Raw genomic sequence first — 13,304 nt, forward strand, 5'->3', positions numbered from 1 at the left:
TCCAAGATTACTACACAATAAGAAGTGACAATCTGGATATTTCCATTTCCCTGGAAGCTACTACTACTACAGCAGCTTTCAAGTGACTGGTCATAATTTTTATGCCAGCCCTAAGGATTTCCACAGATTATCTGATGCTACCATTTTTTCAAAGCCTTCATCTGAACAAAGTTTGTTGAATGACATCCTTCGAAGAAAAGCTAAGAAATCTCTATCCTAAGTTTAGATCTGTTTGGTAAGCAAAATTACAATGGTGTAATTTTCTGCCTGGAGGGTTTAGTTTCCTACTAGCAGTATCTTGTAACATCAGCTTTCTTTAATTTCAGAAAGTATTTTTTGCTGTCAGTGTTTAAAAGAAGAAAGCCTTTTATTATGCATGCACGTCAACAAACATTAAAATTATAGACGGTGGTAACTTTTCCAGTCTCTGCACTATGTTCTCCCAACAGATATTTCAGAAATAGAGTCAAACGGATCTTGCTCACCTCAGGATGACAGAAGACCGCATCACTCTGAAGTGGAGTTTCATTCATCAAATGAAAAGCTGAAGGAAAAATTGAGGTGAGATGTGTTCCGTGTGCTGTCATTTACTTTTTGCTGCATCACAGAATCTTTGATTTGTTTTTAACAGTGTCTGATTTTTGTATTAAGTGCAAAAGAAGACCCAAGCAATAGACTTTCCAAAATGGGAGCAATGCCCACCCCTTTTCGATCAACTGTGGATTCCACAGCTGCTTTAATACCAGAGACAAATAGTCAAGTGAAGTACCAAGACGATCCGCCAGGTTAGTGCTGCTTTCTTTTGAGATCCTTTTGATTCAGTAACAAGGCATCCTGGTTTCCATTATATAGTTACACGATTTGATTAGTGATTCATAGGATGGCATAATAAGAGTCCACTTTCCTCCTGCTTCAGACAGTTGAACCCTCTGAGCTACTCTCACAAGCTGGAGTCCTTCAATGCAAAAAGCCACAACCAATCAGATCATGTGTAGTGTATTTATTTCTATTGTGCTATTATTATCATTATCTATCATTGTTACCTATGACCACCCACTCCAAAATACTCTGGGTGGCTTATGGCAATGGCCCCCAACCTTTGGGCGTCAGGGACCGGTTCCGTGGAGAGAGGCTTTTCCGTAGACCAGGGAGGGTGTAGTTTCATCTCGCATGTGCACAGATGGGGCTTCACTTGTTTGTGTAGCCTGGTTTCTGGCAAGCCCCACTCTGCGGGCCAGGGTTTCCAAACTTCTGGCTTATATCATCCAAATATATAATTAAAATACTTTAAAAAGTAGGAGTTCAGACTAAAAACAACCATAACAATTAAAAGAAAATGATAGAGGCTTCACAACAGACCAGCTCCAGACCTAGGAAGAGAGCTAAGTCTTCGGGAACCTCAAAAGAGTTGACACCTTATGTTTATTTATTTATTTATTTATTTATTTGATTTGATTTGCCAATTGTTTACAAGATAATAAGTATAAGTGAATACATAGTTGTGAATACATGAAATGGGTACATATAAGAAAAATAAAAGAATAAGAGAAACAATAGGACAGGGACGGTAGGCACGTTGGTGCGCTTATGCACGCCCCCTACAGACCTCTTAGGAAAGGGGTGAGGTCAATAGTAGACAGTCTAAGGTTAAAGTTTTTGGGGTTTGGGGAAGAAACTATGTACATTAGTTGGGGGGTGCTCAGTGTCAAAGAAGACATGTTTTGTCAGTCCCGCAAGATGAGAATAGTAAATTGAGGAGAGCAGCAATTGGAGATAATTTAATATTTTACATCATTTATGGAATAGCATACTGAGTGTCCAGTCAACAATAACGTATCTAACAAAATTTGACCAATAAATTATGTTTTAGCATATTTGGTGACCCACTGTAGAAATTTGTTGAAGAAACAGTCTGTAAATGGAGGAAAAAAGTTGTAATTAAAGCAAAAGAGCATTAAGTAAAATTATATTGACCCGGTACACACATTATGTTAAGCCAAAATATAATTTGGTTTTGCCTTAATGTAGTCTACAAATGCAGTCAATTGTGTTTTATCAATAAACTATGGCTAATAAAAATGTGTTAATCTGGTATGCAAACCAATTTATATAGTGGTTTATAGTAGAATAGAATATATTTTTGAAATTTCCTTTGAGATATTAAGGCATACAATATTAGATGTTGAATTAAAATCATTGGATGGGTGCCATAAGTTTTGTTTGCTTTAATGTGCTTCAGGATTATGATTTTGCTGCATCTTTGGAAATCACTGCAAATAAAGAAGGTATTCTATTTTGTGGCATTGCATACTTAATAAATAAAATTGTAGCCATAAGTGCACGTTATCTTACACATTCTATATTTACTAGGAACAAAGACAGATATATCAATACTAATTATTTTAAATAAAATGTACTGAATTTCTGATATATCACTTTTTATTATTGAGGACTAAAATAGAAGCAGATTGTAAGTTGTTATTTATTTATTTATATATACATATAGTTGTACATTCAAAACCAGCAACAAGAATATTTCTTCAGCCAAATCCTGAGGACCAAGCAATATATGGGTATGAGTTTTTAACTTTTATTACTATTGCTTTGATTTATAAATCTTGCTGCTTTAAATAATTGTAATAATGGAAAAAGTGTTTCATTAAACAAAACATAATTTGGCATTGCCAAAATGATATTCATACAAAGTCAGGTGTAATACTACATTCAAATGCATCTTGTCGTGTACCGGTATGCAAAATCAAATTAAAAACATTTAAGCTCCAAATGCCCTATTTCAAGGATAAAACAGCAGTTCTAATTTCACCAGAAGTTTGAAGGTTCTGTGCAGAATCTTAGCTGTTCCTAGCATTGCATTCTTTTGTATAGAGAGCTCTGATGTTCCTGGAATCTGTTGAAACCACTCTCCCAGCTTAGGAGTCACAGCCCCAAGTGCTTCTACCGCTACTGGGTAGGAGTGGGACCACTCCTGGGACCACTTTGGCCTTTAGTTTCCAGATCTTCTCTACTTCCTCCTTCAAGCCACTTCTCCAGCTTCTCATACTCCTTTTTCCTATTGTTCCTATATCATTCAGCACCGCTACATCTATTACTTCTGCTGTCTTCTGGTCCTTGTCTACTATCACAGTGTCTGATTGATTGGCCAGTACCTTTCTGCCCTTCTGGATCTGGAAGTTCTACATGATCTTTTGCTTCTTGTTCTCCATGATTTGTGGAATCTGCTGTCTAGATTTGGGAGGGTCTGGCCCATGTACTGTGCAGAAGTTCCTGTTTAATTGATGGTTGACTGTTGCTAATTTATCCATGATCCTATGCCTCACATCAATTGCTGTGCTCTCTAATGGAGAGGGTAGCATGGTTATTCCATTTTCAGGTCTCGGTTTCACCTTCTGGGTCTTTTTGATTCCACAAATAATGTGCATTTGGTCTATCTGAAATTGTGAGGACAGCTTCCTCTTTGCTATGTTGAAGCATTTGGTTATTAGCTGCTTCTCAGTTAGTGTGGATGTTGGTTTTCTTAAGGACAGCACTCTTAACTACTACACTTTCCACTGGCTTGTGAATTCTGGGAGTTGAAATCCATATTTCTTAAACTTGCTAAAGTTGAGAAACACTGCTATGGAAATTATTTATAGCCTATTTTAAAGTGAAATAAATAACACCCGTTGTTTTTTCTTTTAAGTCCCGATACAAAAATGGTGCAGTTCAGGAAAGGAGATAGTGTGGGACTCCGATTGGCTGGTGGGAATGACGTAGGAATATTTGTTGCTGGAATTCAAGAAGGGACCTCAGCAGAACAGGAAGGCCTACAGGAGGGAGATCAAATTCTTAAGGTTTGCATGCAGAATTATTTAAAATATATTATTTTAAGCAGCTTAACTGACAAAAAATATCCCTGATACTTATAATTATGAGGACAATTCTGAAGTTGTCTTTTAAGAAATCTGTTTAGTGGTATGGCTGAGATAAATATTCATTTTATTTCTTCTTTCAATTTTTATGAAAGAAAAAAAAATCCCCTTGTCACAAAAATCCATTTGCCTTTCTGTGCTCTCTATTATAATTAACAGATTATAATTAGATTAAAGTCAGTATTTCTGAATAGTCTGACTTAAATGTAAGACTTTGTTTTTAAGGAAAGAATGGTGACTAAAGTTGATTGTGGTTTCCAATATTATAATGGAATATGTGAAATCACTCAGTTAAATTACCTATTTTTCTGTAGGCTTTTTCAATCTTGTGCCTTACAGATGTAGTTCTCATAACAATAAATTGATATACCTGGGTACTGAAAGCTGCAGTAATATAAAATATAAACCACTAAAAAGTATCCTATGGTTACCTAAAATTGCAGTATACAAAAAAACCTGAAAGAAATACTAAATTCTAGTATGGTTCCTTTGCAACAGGTAAACAGTCAAGACTTCAGAGGTATTATTCGAGAGGATGCTGTTCTGTACCTATTAGAAATTCCTAAAGGTGATATCGTGACAATTTTGGCTCAGAGCAAATATGATGGTACGTATGAATATGTAATTCGTAAAAGGATAGCATGTTTCTAATGTGCTACTTTATTTAATATATTTTCTTGTTTCATCTTTTGCTCTGTTTATATCTGCTGATGTTTATCATATTCTTAGACATGTTTATTAGTTACAGTGATGTAAATTTTCTGATAAACATCCAAGTTTTTAAGATAGCTAAGTAGATCACTGGTTCTTTGCTAATTTGCATAGTGGTTGAAAGTATTATTTATCTTGGTGCTAAAAAGAGATATTTCCAATTTTTGAAACTAAAAAAATGTCCAGTGATCAAAGACATTTTATTATTAGCAAGACCAACTTCTTCATTTACACTATTGCTATTATAAATTTATAGGAAATATCTGCTAATATGTAGGATTCCTTTTAAAATGAGCCACTGGTAGTAGGATATAGCATGTTGAAATTCAGAAATTGATTTCTGTGTAATATATGGAAAAAATAGCGTCCTGTGTGAAAAGTTATATAGAAGCATTTTTTCTTCTTCTATATCTGCGACTCTTAGGTGTTTATTTGATGGAAGCAAATAATAATAATTAGGGTCTTTCTCACGTCTCTTCCTTCCTTCTCCCCAGTTTATAGAGACATAATGGCTTGTGGTAGAGGGGATTCTTTCTTCATAAGGACCCACTTTGAATGTGAAAAAGAAACTCCGCATAGCTTGGCTTTCACCAGGGGTGATGTCTTCCGAGTGGTTGATACACTGTATGATGGGAAGCTGGGCAATTGGTTGGCAGTGAGAATTGATAGTGAATTAGAGAAAGGGTTGATTCCGAATAAAAGCAGGTATGTTGCTCTTCTGTAATTTAACATGGGATACCTTACCTTTTATTCTGTCACACTATGATTATAAGTTATCAAATTGATACTTGTTAGCAATCATAAAGTTAAATCATTTCCAGGACAATTGTCCTTCAAACCTGGTCCTTCAAGTCTCTTGAGTTTTGCATCCACAGTTGCTCAAGAATCTGGGTCTTTACATAACATGCCCAAAATATGATAATCTGACCGGAAAATTTATTCCTTAAGTGACAACCCTGGATTGATTTGTTCTATGAATGTTTGTTTTTTTTGGCTAACTATAGTATTCTCAGGAACATTAAATATTAAAAGCATCAATACTTTTTAATCCTGCTTCTTCAAAGTCCAAATTTCTCATCCATGGATTTTGAGAGGAAAAACAAAGATTCTAGTTTTTGTAGCTATAGACTGGTCATTGCATCAGAATAACTTGTCCAAGGCCTTCATTGCTACCTTACTAAATACTGATCTGCAGTGTATTTCTTGATCATCCCATTGAAGCTTGATTTAAATCAGGTTCAATGTACAAATAGGTATAGATAGAACTAGGACCACCAGGGACAAGGAATAATTTTAGCCCTGTCCCGCAAAGGGCACACCTTTATCTGTTCCTATTCGAATTGAGTAGATGGGGTAATGTAATATAGGGGCCAGGAAAGTTCCTGTGGATTCTTATGAGAAGGCCTCAGCTCAAGAGATTGGCATTACAGCCATCAGCAAATATATGAAGACTCATTTTTTAATGTTCCTATGACTATGTTAAGGGTTAAATATTTAAATCTTTTTAAATCAGATTTTTTTCATACTTGGAGATTAGTTGCATTTGATCTTAGGTGTATTCCCATTGTTGGCTTTTGAAAAATGGAACAATGCTGTCCCTTTCAGGGCTGAACAGTTGGCCAGTGTTCAAAATGCTCAGAGAGATGGTTCCAGTGACAGGGCTGACTTCTGGCGGATGCGCGGCCAGCGGTCAGGAATGAAAAAGAATCTGAAGAAGAGCCGAGAAGATCTAACAGCAATTGCATCTGTTGGCACAAAATTTCCAGCCTATGAGAGGGTTATTCTCAGGGAAGGTGAGTGAGGAACAACATGTAAGAATTGAGAACCAATATCCTTATTTATAAAAGAAAGATACTTCATTTGGGGAGGGGGAAATGTTAAAAAAAATATAATTCTTCAGTTTTAGCTCTAGACCACGGGCGGGCAACTAAGGCAACTTTATGACCTGTGGTCTGTAACTCCCAGAATTCCTGAGCCAGCATGGGCACTGAAGAATTTACCCATGTCAGAAGTTTTGACTCTTAGATACTGTATATGGGAAAATATAGCTTCCTTGATGGCTCCTAGGCATTGGGAAAGTGCCATTTCTCTTACCCCAGGGGTGTCAAATTTGTGGCCCGTGGGCCGGATACATCACATGCTGGCCATGCCCACCCCCGGTTTAGCGAAGGGGAAAAAAGTCACGGTAAGTCACATGATAATGTGACGCCGCGAGTTTGATACCTCTGTCTTAACCCTTATAACAAAAATGATGCCATTTTTGAGTCTGTAACATCTCAAATGACTTCATCAAGAGTTCAGTTTGTGTTGAAACCTGGTGTACAAATTGTTTGCTTTTTAACTGCTAGTTCATTTCTTTTTAATTCCTGTAGGAAGCTTGTCTTAATGATTGTAAACTTTCCCTTGTAAAGAGGGAAATTACAGGTAGGTATCCGATTTACAGTCAATAGATGTTAGCCAACTATGTTCCACTATTGAAATTAGTTTCACCAATGAAGACAATGGAAGAAGGCAATTCTGCTTTCCTCTCCTGCCTCCTTATACAGTAGAACCTCTGGTCATGAACGCTTCTGACAACGACCAAATCGGGTTTTGACCAAAAAATTCACAATTTTTTTCCCCTGTGGCCAATTTCCTCTTCCGCGCCTTTTTATTGTAAGCGCCAAATTTCCAAAATTAGGTTTGGGTCACAACCAAATCGGGTAGTGACCAAAGTTATGGAACAAATTATAGTTGTGATCAGAGATTCTACTGTACTATGAAAATTGTTTCAGTAGTCTTGGGGAATCCTGTAGAACAATGGGTATGTAATGAGTAGCAAAACGAAAAAGAGAAAGATAATGTCTTGTGTCATATGAGCAGAATTCATTGATGCAGCACTGATTTTTCCCTGTAATGACAATTAACCTTAAAAGAGTAGTTTTTACTTCGATCCTATAATCATGGTAGCAAACTACATGTGTTTTCTTTGCAGCTGGTTTTAGGAGGCCAGTGGTGATATTTGGTCCCATTGCAGACATCGCGATGGAGAAGTTGCATAATGAGTTGCCAGAGCTATATCAGCCTGCCAGTGAGTGACTTCATGCTTATTATTAATTGAATAACAAAAACAATACATCAGATAATTATAAAGTGGTGGCAATGAAACAGATGAATAAGAAAAAAATGTCTTTGACTATCTCCCCCCAAATACTTTAAGAATTTGCAGTTTCAAAGAATTTCTTGGAACTCGGCTATGAGATTGGTAAAAAATAGATTGGGAAGTTAAAAATGTAAGAAGAGAATGGCCAACTGCTTTTTGGCAATTCTTGACAGACCGATGCCAAGAAAACTATATGAGTCTGTCCACGAGTAAATCAACAGATGAACTTGAACAAAAGTTAAACAGGTTTTTATTTTTAATGGCTCATTATCTCTTAACATTGTAAAGCCCTAATGAATAATCTTTTAGATAGAAAGCATTACAGTAGAGACCCAACTTTTTATTTTCTTCCTGGTCTTTTCCCACAAGTTACTCAGCCAGCTTTCATTTTAAGGCATGACTAGAACTCAGTCTCCTGGTTTCTAGTCTGATGCCTTAACCATTAGATTAAACTCAATTGTAGTAGACTCATAACTGAGAAAAGTAATTCATACATGTGTCAAACTAAGGTATGTACTTTTGGGCACATGAGCAAAAAGTCTCTGGCACAAATTTTATTGGTGAAGTGATACTAATTTAGCCATTCCTGATCTAAAACTATTAAGTGCCTTTAAGATTGCTATTAGAACTTTGAACAAAAATAGTTGAAAACTCCTGTTAATGTGATCTCCTAAGACAAACTTTAAACATAATAAAACTGGCATATTCTTGCAGAAACAGAGCCAAAAGATGCAGGTTCAGAGAAGTCCACTGGTGTAGTACGTTTGAACACTGTGAGACAAATTATTGAACAGGTATATTTTTCCTTTTGTATCCTTTCCATTAGAATAATAGTAATAGACCATATTAAAAATATTGGTGTGTTTTTCTTCCCTTTCCTACAAGCATAAACTCAATATTGCCATTTTCTTGTACAGGACAAGCATGCTTTGTTGGATGTGACTCCCAAAGCTGTGGATCTGTTAAACTACACTCAGTGGTTCCCAATTGTAGTGTTTTTCAACCCGGACAGCAAACAATGTGTGAAAGTTATGAGGCAAAGGCTAATTCCCACATCCAACAAGAGTGCACGGAAGCTTTATGATCAAGCAAATAAGTTGAAGAAGACATGTTTCCATCTTTTTACAGGTGCATAAAACCATCATTTGTTTTCTGTGAAAGCATCGGTTGGAGCACAGAGTAAAGGTTATGTGATTGCCATACAGGAAATGTCATAGTAGGCAAACTCCAAGTCCTATTGAATACATACGTTTTGAGTAGATAATATTTCTGTTGGAATTAAGACATTATTTTTATATGTATACGGTAATTTTAATAGTTTTGGAAAAATACTCCAATTATAGGAAAAGCAAAAATATTCTAATCAGAGGAAGGCTTAATGAGTGGAATAAGCTAATCAGAGTTCCTAGCGTTTCCCAGAAAGCTTGGTCCAAATAGCTTAAACGTAAATATATGAGTTACAGTATTAAATGTGTTAATAGATGCATTCTGATTATACACACAAAAAATATTGTTTGTTCTTCTAAGCTATATTTAAAAGAGTTCAGTTGGAGAGGTCCTGAGAAAAAATATCTATTAGGATTGGTTATAAACTATGAGTATAATAAGAAGAAATCAATAGTAAAATAGAAAAATGATTTATTTCAAATATCATGTAACATATTTCTTAAGTAGGAACAAAGCAAACAGGAAGGATAATATAATAATTAGCATTATCCATTCCTGAACACCAACGTTCTCATTTTTACTTTTATATTGATGGAATGCTGTACTATTCTTTTACTCTGCTTTTAAATATTAAGCATCCTCTCACCGATTTATAGTAAGTAGTGACGTAGTTAGCAGGTGGAGAACAGCCATGATCTTCTATTGTTGAAAAACCATTAAAGTAAGATAATGAAATGTTTGTCAGTAATAGTTTGCTAATCCAACAATTCATTGTTTAAACATTTCTGCAGCTTCCATTGATCTAAATTCAGCCAATGATGGTTGGTATGGCAGCCTTAAAGATACTATTCAGCAACAACAAAATGAAGCAGTGTGGGTTTCAGAAGGAAAGGTATGTGCTCATATCCTTTTGGTTTGTGCATACATGTTCACCTGGAACATGGACCAAGAGCCTCTATGAGAGGAAAGGCTTTCTGTGTATAGAGGAATTTCTTCTTTATATACGTAAAGAAGTCTTTCCTTGTTTAAAGTAAAGGTTCTTCAATTTAATGCAATAGTCATTGTGCCTAATTGTTGACATATTAAAAACAATCTGGCTAAGGTTTGGTAGTTTAAAACTTGCATTCTGATACTAATGGGCACTAAGGCATTCTTGGAAACATATTCATGAATCTTTCTCAGTATATTCACAGGTCATTAACAGTTGCCTAATATAAGTCCTTGACTTATGACCACAATTGAGCCCTGAATTTTGATCATGTCATTGTCATTGTGACTCAAGTCACCACATGATTGGACTCTGTTTTACAGCCATTTTTAAATGGTCGTTAGGTTAGTCAATGAATCCCATGTTTCCAAGTCTGAATTCAGCTTACCCAATGGGTGTTGGGAGGCTGCAGTCAGTTGTAAATGCCAGTTGCCAGGCAGCTGAATTACAACCACAAGGGTGATGCAGCAATCATGACATCAAGGATAGGTTGTAACTTTTTTTAATCCATTGTAGCTTTGAATAGTCATTAAGTGATCAGTCGCAAGTTGAGGACTGCCTGTGTCCTGACCCTCCAAAGTTTCTTTACAAAACCCTCTGTTTTGCAGTTGGAAGGAATGGATGATGACATTGATGATCGTATGTCATACTTAACTGCCATGGGTGCTGACTATCTGAGCTGTGATAGTCGAATAATCAGTGATATGGAAGACACAGATGGGGAAGGTGGGACTTACACGGATAATGAACTTGATGAGCCATACTATGAGCCGAGAGTTTCTTCTATCAGCCGGTCCTCTGAACCTGTGCAACAGGAGGAGGTAAGAGGTTTCTTTCTTTTTCTTTCAGAACTTTATGTTGTAAATACTGTAATGAAAGAGAAGTATGGAAAATAACTAGCATCATTTCCAGACACTAATGAATGTTGTTTGCATTTAATGTCTGGGATGTAAGAACTCATGTGCCTTTCTACTGTCAGTTGCAAAATTGTAATAGGTCTTCACATGAAGCTAGAACTGTGTGAATATATGCATCATGGTTATGATTACTTGTTTGTAGAATCTAAGGAAATTTAGCCCTGAACCAAAAGCTCAGATGAGAAAAGCTGGGAGCAGGGAAGTTCTGAGGGATCCCAGTCCACCCCCAGCCTTCAAGCCTGAACCTCCAAAGGTAATATAGAAAGAAATATCTCTACAACTTATGAAAATTGAGAATGTTTCTTCATTAATTACCAAAATACAGAATTATAAAAACTAAAGGAAAAAAGAAATGGGAATAGTCTAAGCCAGGTTTTTCCAACCTTGGCAACTTTAACACTTGTGGACTCGATGATGATGTTAGCCATTCCATGTGTCTGACTCTTGGTGTTTCTATGGGCCAGGTCTCTCCACATCCTCATTGTTGCTCAGTTGTGGGCTTCAACTCCCAGCTATGTTGGCTAGGGAATTCTGGGAGTTGAAGTCCACAGGTCCTCAAGTTGCCACCCCTGTTCTAAATCCTGAGCTAGGCAATACTTTTTATAGTTATGCCAGAAAAAAATGCCCCAAAAGGTGGATTCATGCTATTGAATTGCCTAGAGCAATTGCCTAGAGCCAGCTTTGCTGGCTGGGGAATTGTGGGAGTTGAAGTCCGCCAGGCTTAAAGGAACCAAGGTTGGAGACCCCTGGCCTAGAGCAGTGATCCCCAACCTTTCTTATGCCGCGGCCCGGTATCCCCAACCTTTTTTATGGCGCGGCCCGGTACCGGCATTAGCTGGGCGCCGCCATCTTTTTTTGAAGAAAAAGTGCTTCCGGTGAGCTTTCTACCCGGAAAAGCTCACCGGAAGCACTTTTTCATCCAAAAAAAGATGGCGGCGCCCAGCAAACCAGCGGCCCGGTAGGACTTGTTCCACGGACCGGTCCTGGTCCGCGGACCGGTGGTTGGGGACCCCTGGCCTAGAGGATTTAAAAGCTTGCATTTTTGTAGCATCTACTTGGACCACTAATCATAGCCCTCCATGGATTATTCATTCATGCACGAAACTTACTTTTCAATATTTAGTTTCTAGCTTCTTGATGCCAACCATTAAGGGAGAAAAGTAGCTCTATGTTAATCATTTATGTTTCCTTAACTAAACATATCAGCTTTATAGGTGTATCAGTTATTGAAACTGATCATTTCTAGACTGAATCTGTTATTTTTATGTAAAAAAAAAATCGACACTTGTATTTGTCTTTATGTTTACAGGCTAAGTTGCAAAACAAAGAAGATCCATATGATATGCCTAAGAATTATGAACCCAGAACAAACAGCCCTAATGCAGCTAGCATTGAAAATCTGGGAGGACCAGCTAAAATAGCTCCTCCCCCTATAGCCATGAAACCAAACCTTGGCCGGCCTGTATTGAAGACTTCTCAGCCAATCATTCAACCTTCTGAAGTGGAAGAAAAAGTGGGAGAAGTTGTAGAAGAGAACACACCAAAATCTGTGCTGGGGAAAGTTAAAATTTTTGAGAAAATGGATCACAAGGCCAGACTACAAAGAATGCAAGAACTGCAAGAAGCACAGAATGCCAGGGTATAAAATAATAATTATGTTGGTCTTGTGCAAATGTTTTATTTACAATAGTAAGAAAACTAGTAATACAGAATCAAATTAATAAAAAAGCATAATTCAAACAACAGTTTGGAGATACTATTTTTGAAATCTTTGTCAGAAAGAGAATTTTTCAGTTTGTAATGGAGTGCTAGAACTGCCAATGAAGAAAAATTTAGAAAAATATTATTCCTTCTAGCACAATAGTCTCCATTAATTTTCATGTCATGCAGAGAACCATTTTATGTCCAAACCTCTAGGCCTGGATATTTTTACATATTTTGTAAACAATCTGACGAGTCTGTAAAGTAAATGGATCGTCTTGCTGTTGGAGGGGAAATTGCTATCAAAGAATAATTTATAGCTTGAGGAAAATATGGAAATATTTTGCCTGCTTTTTTTAAGGTGGAAATAGCACAAAAACACCCAGACATTTATGCAGTCCCAATGAAAACACAGAAGCCAGAACACAACCGTCCCCAGATTTCCAGGTAAAACTGAATTAATTTGCCTATTTTTTAAATGCTTCTGTGGCATTGAATATGTTTAACGTGCTTACTCAGCATCAGAATTTTTTTTTAACAGAGCAGAAGTCCACAAATAAGTTGTAAGTGGATAGCTCTCCAGATAGTGTAGGGCAGTTAACTCTTTTTTTCACACGTTTTTTAACTTCACTGGGCCTTCCATTCAACCTGTAGGCAACATGAACCTCTTCAACCCAGGATTCTTCAGTAATCATACTGTTATATAAATCTGTTTAGTTAATTAATAAAGATGTATACCCCTGATTATA

The 13,304-nt window shown here is 36.7% G+C and overlaps 1 protein-coding gene across 5 annotated transcripts in view; it reads left to right on the forward strand.

Annotated features, from left to right (window-relative positions):
• The window catches only part of TJP2 (tight junction protein 2), a 73,039-nt gene that overhangs the window by 58,009 nt on the left and 1,726 nt on the right, over nucleotides 1–13,304 (forward strand). For all 5 annotated transcript variants that reach the window (XM_026675444.2, XM_087957794.1, XM_026675459.2 and 2 more), the window contains 15 exons: nucleotides 450–561; nucleotides 652–785; nucleotides 2,507–2,573; nucleotides 3,701–3,851; nucleotides 4,428–4,536; nucleotides 5,135–5,345; nucleotides 6,246–6,433; nucleotides 7,615–7,710; nucleotides 8,497–8,576; nucleotides 8,700–8,910; nucleotides 9,741–9,841; nucleotides 10,546–10,758; nucleotides 10,997–11,107; nucleotides 12,164–12,493; nucleotides 12,917–13,002. In XM_026675444.2, coding sequence (XP_026531229.1) covers nucleotides 450–561; nucleotides 652–785; nucleotides 2,507–2,573; nucleotides 3,701–3,851; nucleotides 4,428–4,536; nucleotides 5,135–5,345; nucleotides 6,246–6,433; nucleotides 7,615–7,710; nucleotides 8,497–8,576; nucleotides 8,700–8,910; nucleotides 9,741–9,841; nucleotides 10,546–10,758; nucleotides 10,997–11,107; nucleotides 12,164–12,493; nucleotides 12,917–13,002 — 2,200 coding nt within the window. The remainder of the gene's footprint in view (nucleotides 1–449; nucleotides 562–651; nucleotides 786–2,506; nucleotides 2,574–3,700; nucleotides 3,852–4,427; nucleotides 4,537–5,134; nucleotides 5,346–6,245; nucleotides 6,434–7,614; nucleotides 7,711–8,496; nucleotides 8,577–8,699; nucleotides 8,911–9,740; nucleotides 9,842–10,545; nucleotides 10,759–10,996; nucleotides 11,108–12,163; nucleotides 12,494–12,916; nucleotides 13,003–13,304) is intronic.

The sequence above is a fragment of the Notechis scutatus genome, chromosome 2, assembly GCF_049901735.1.
Source record: "Notechis scutatus isolate UNSWTSFEM ecotype Mainland chromosome 2, rNotScu1.2, whole genome shotgun sequence".
In the NCBI taxonomy this organism is placed as follows: domain Eukaryota; kingdom Metazoa; phylum Chordata; class Lepidosauria; order Squamata; family Elapidae; genus Notechis; species Notechis scutatus.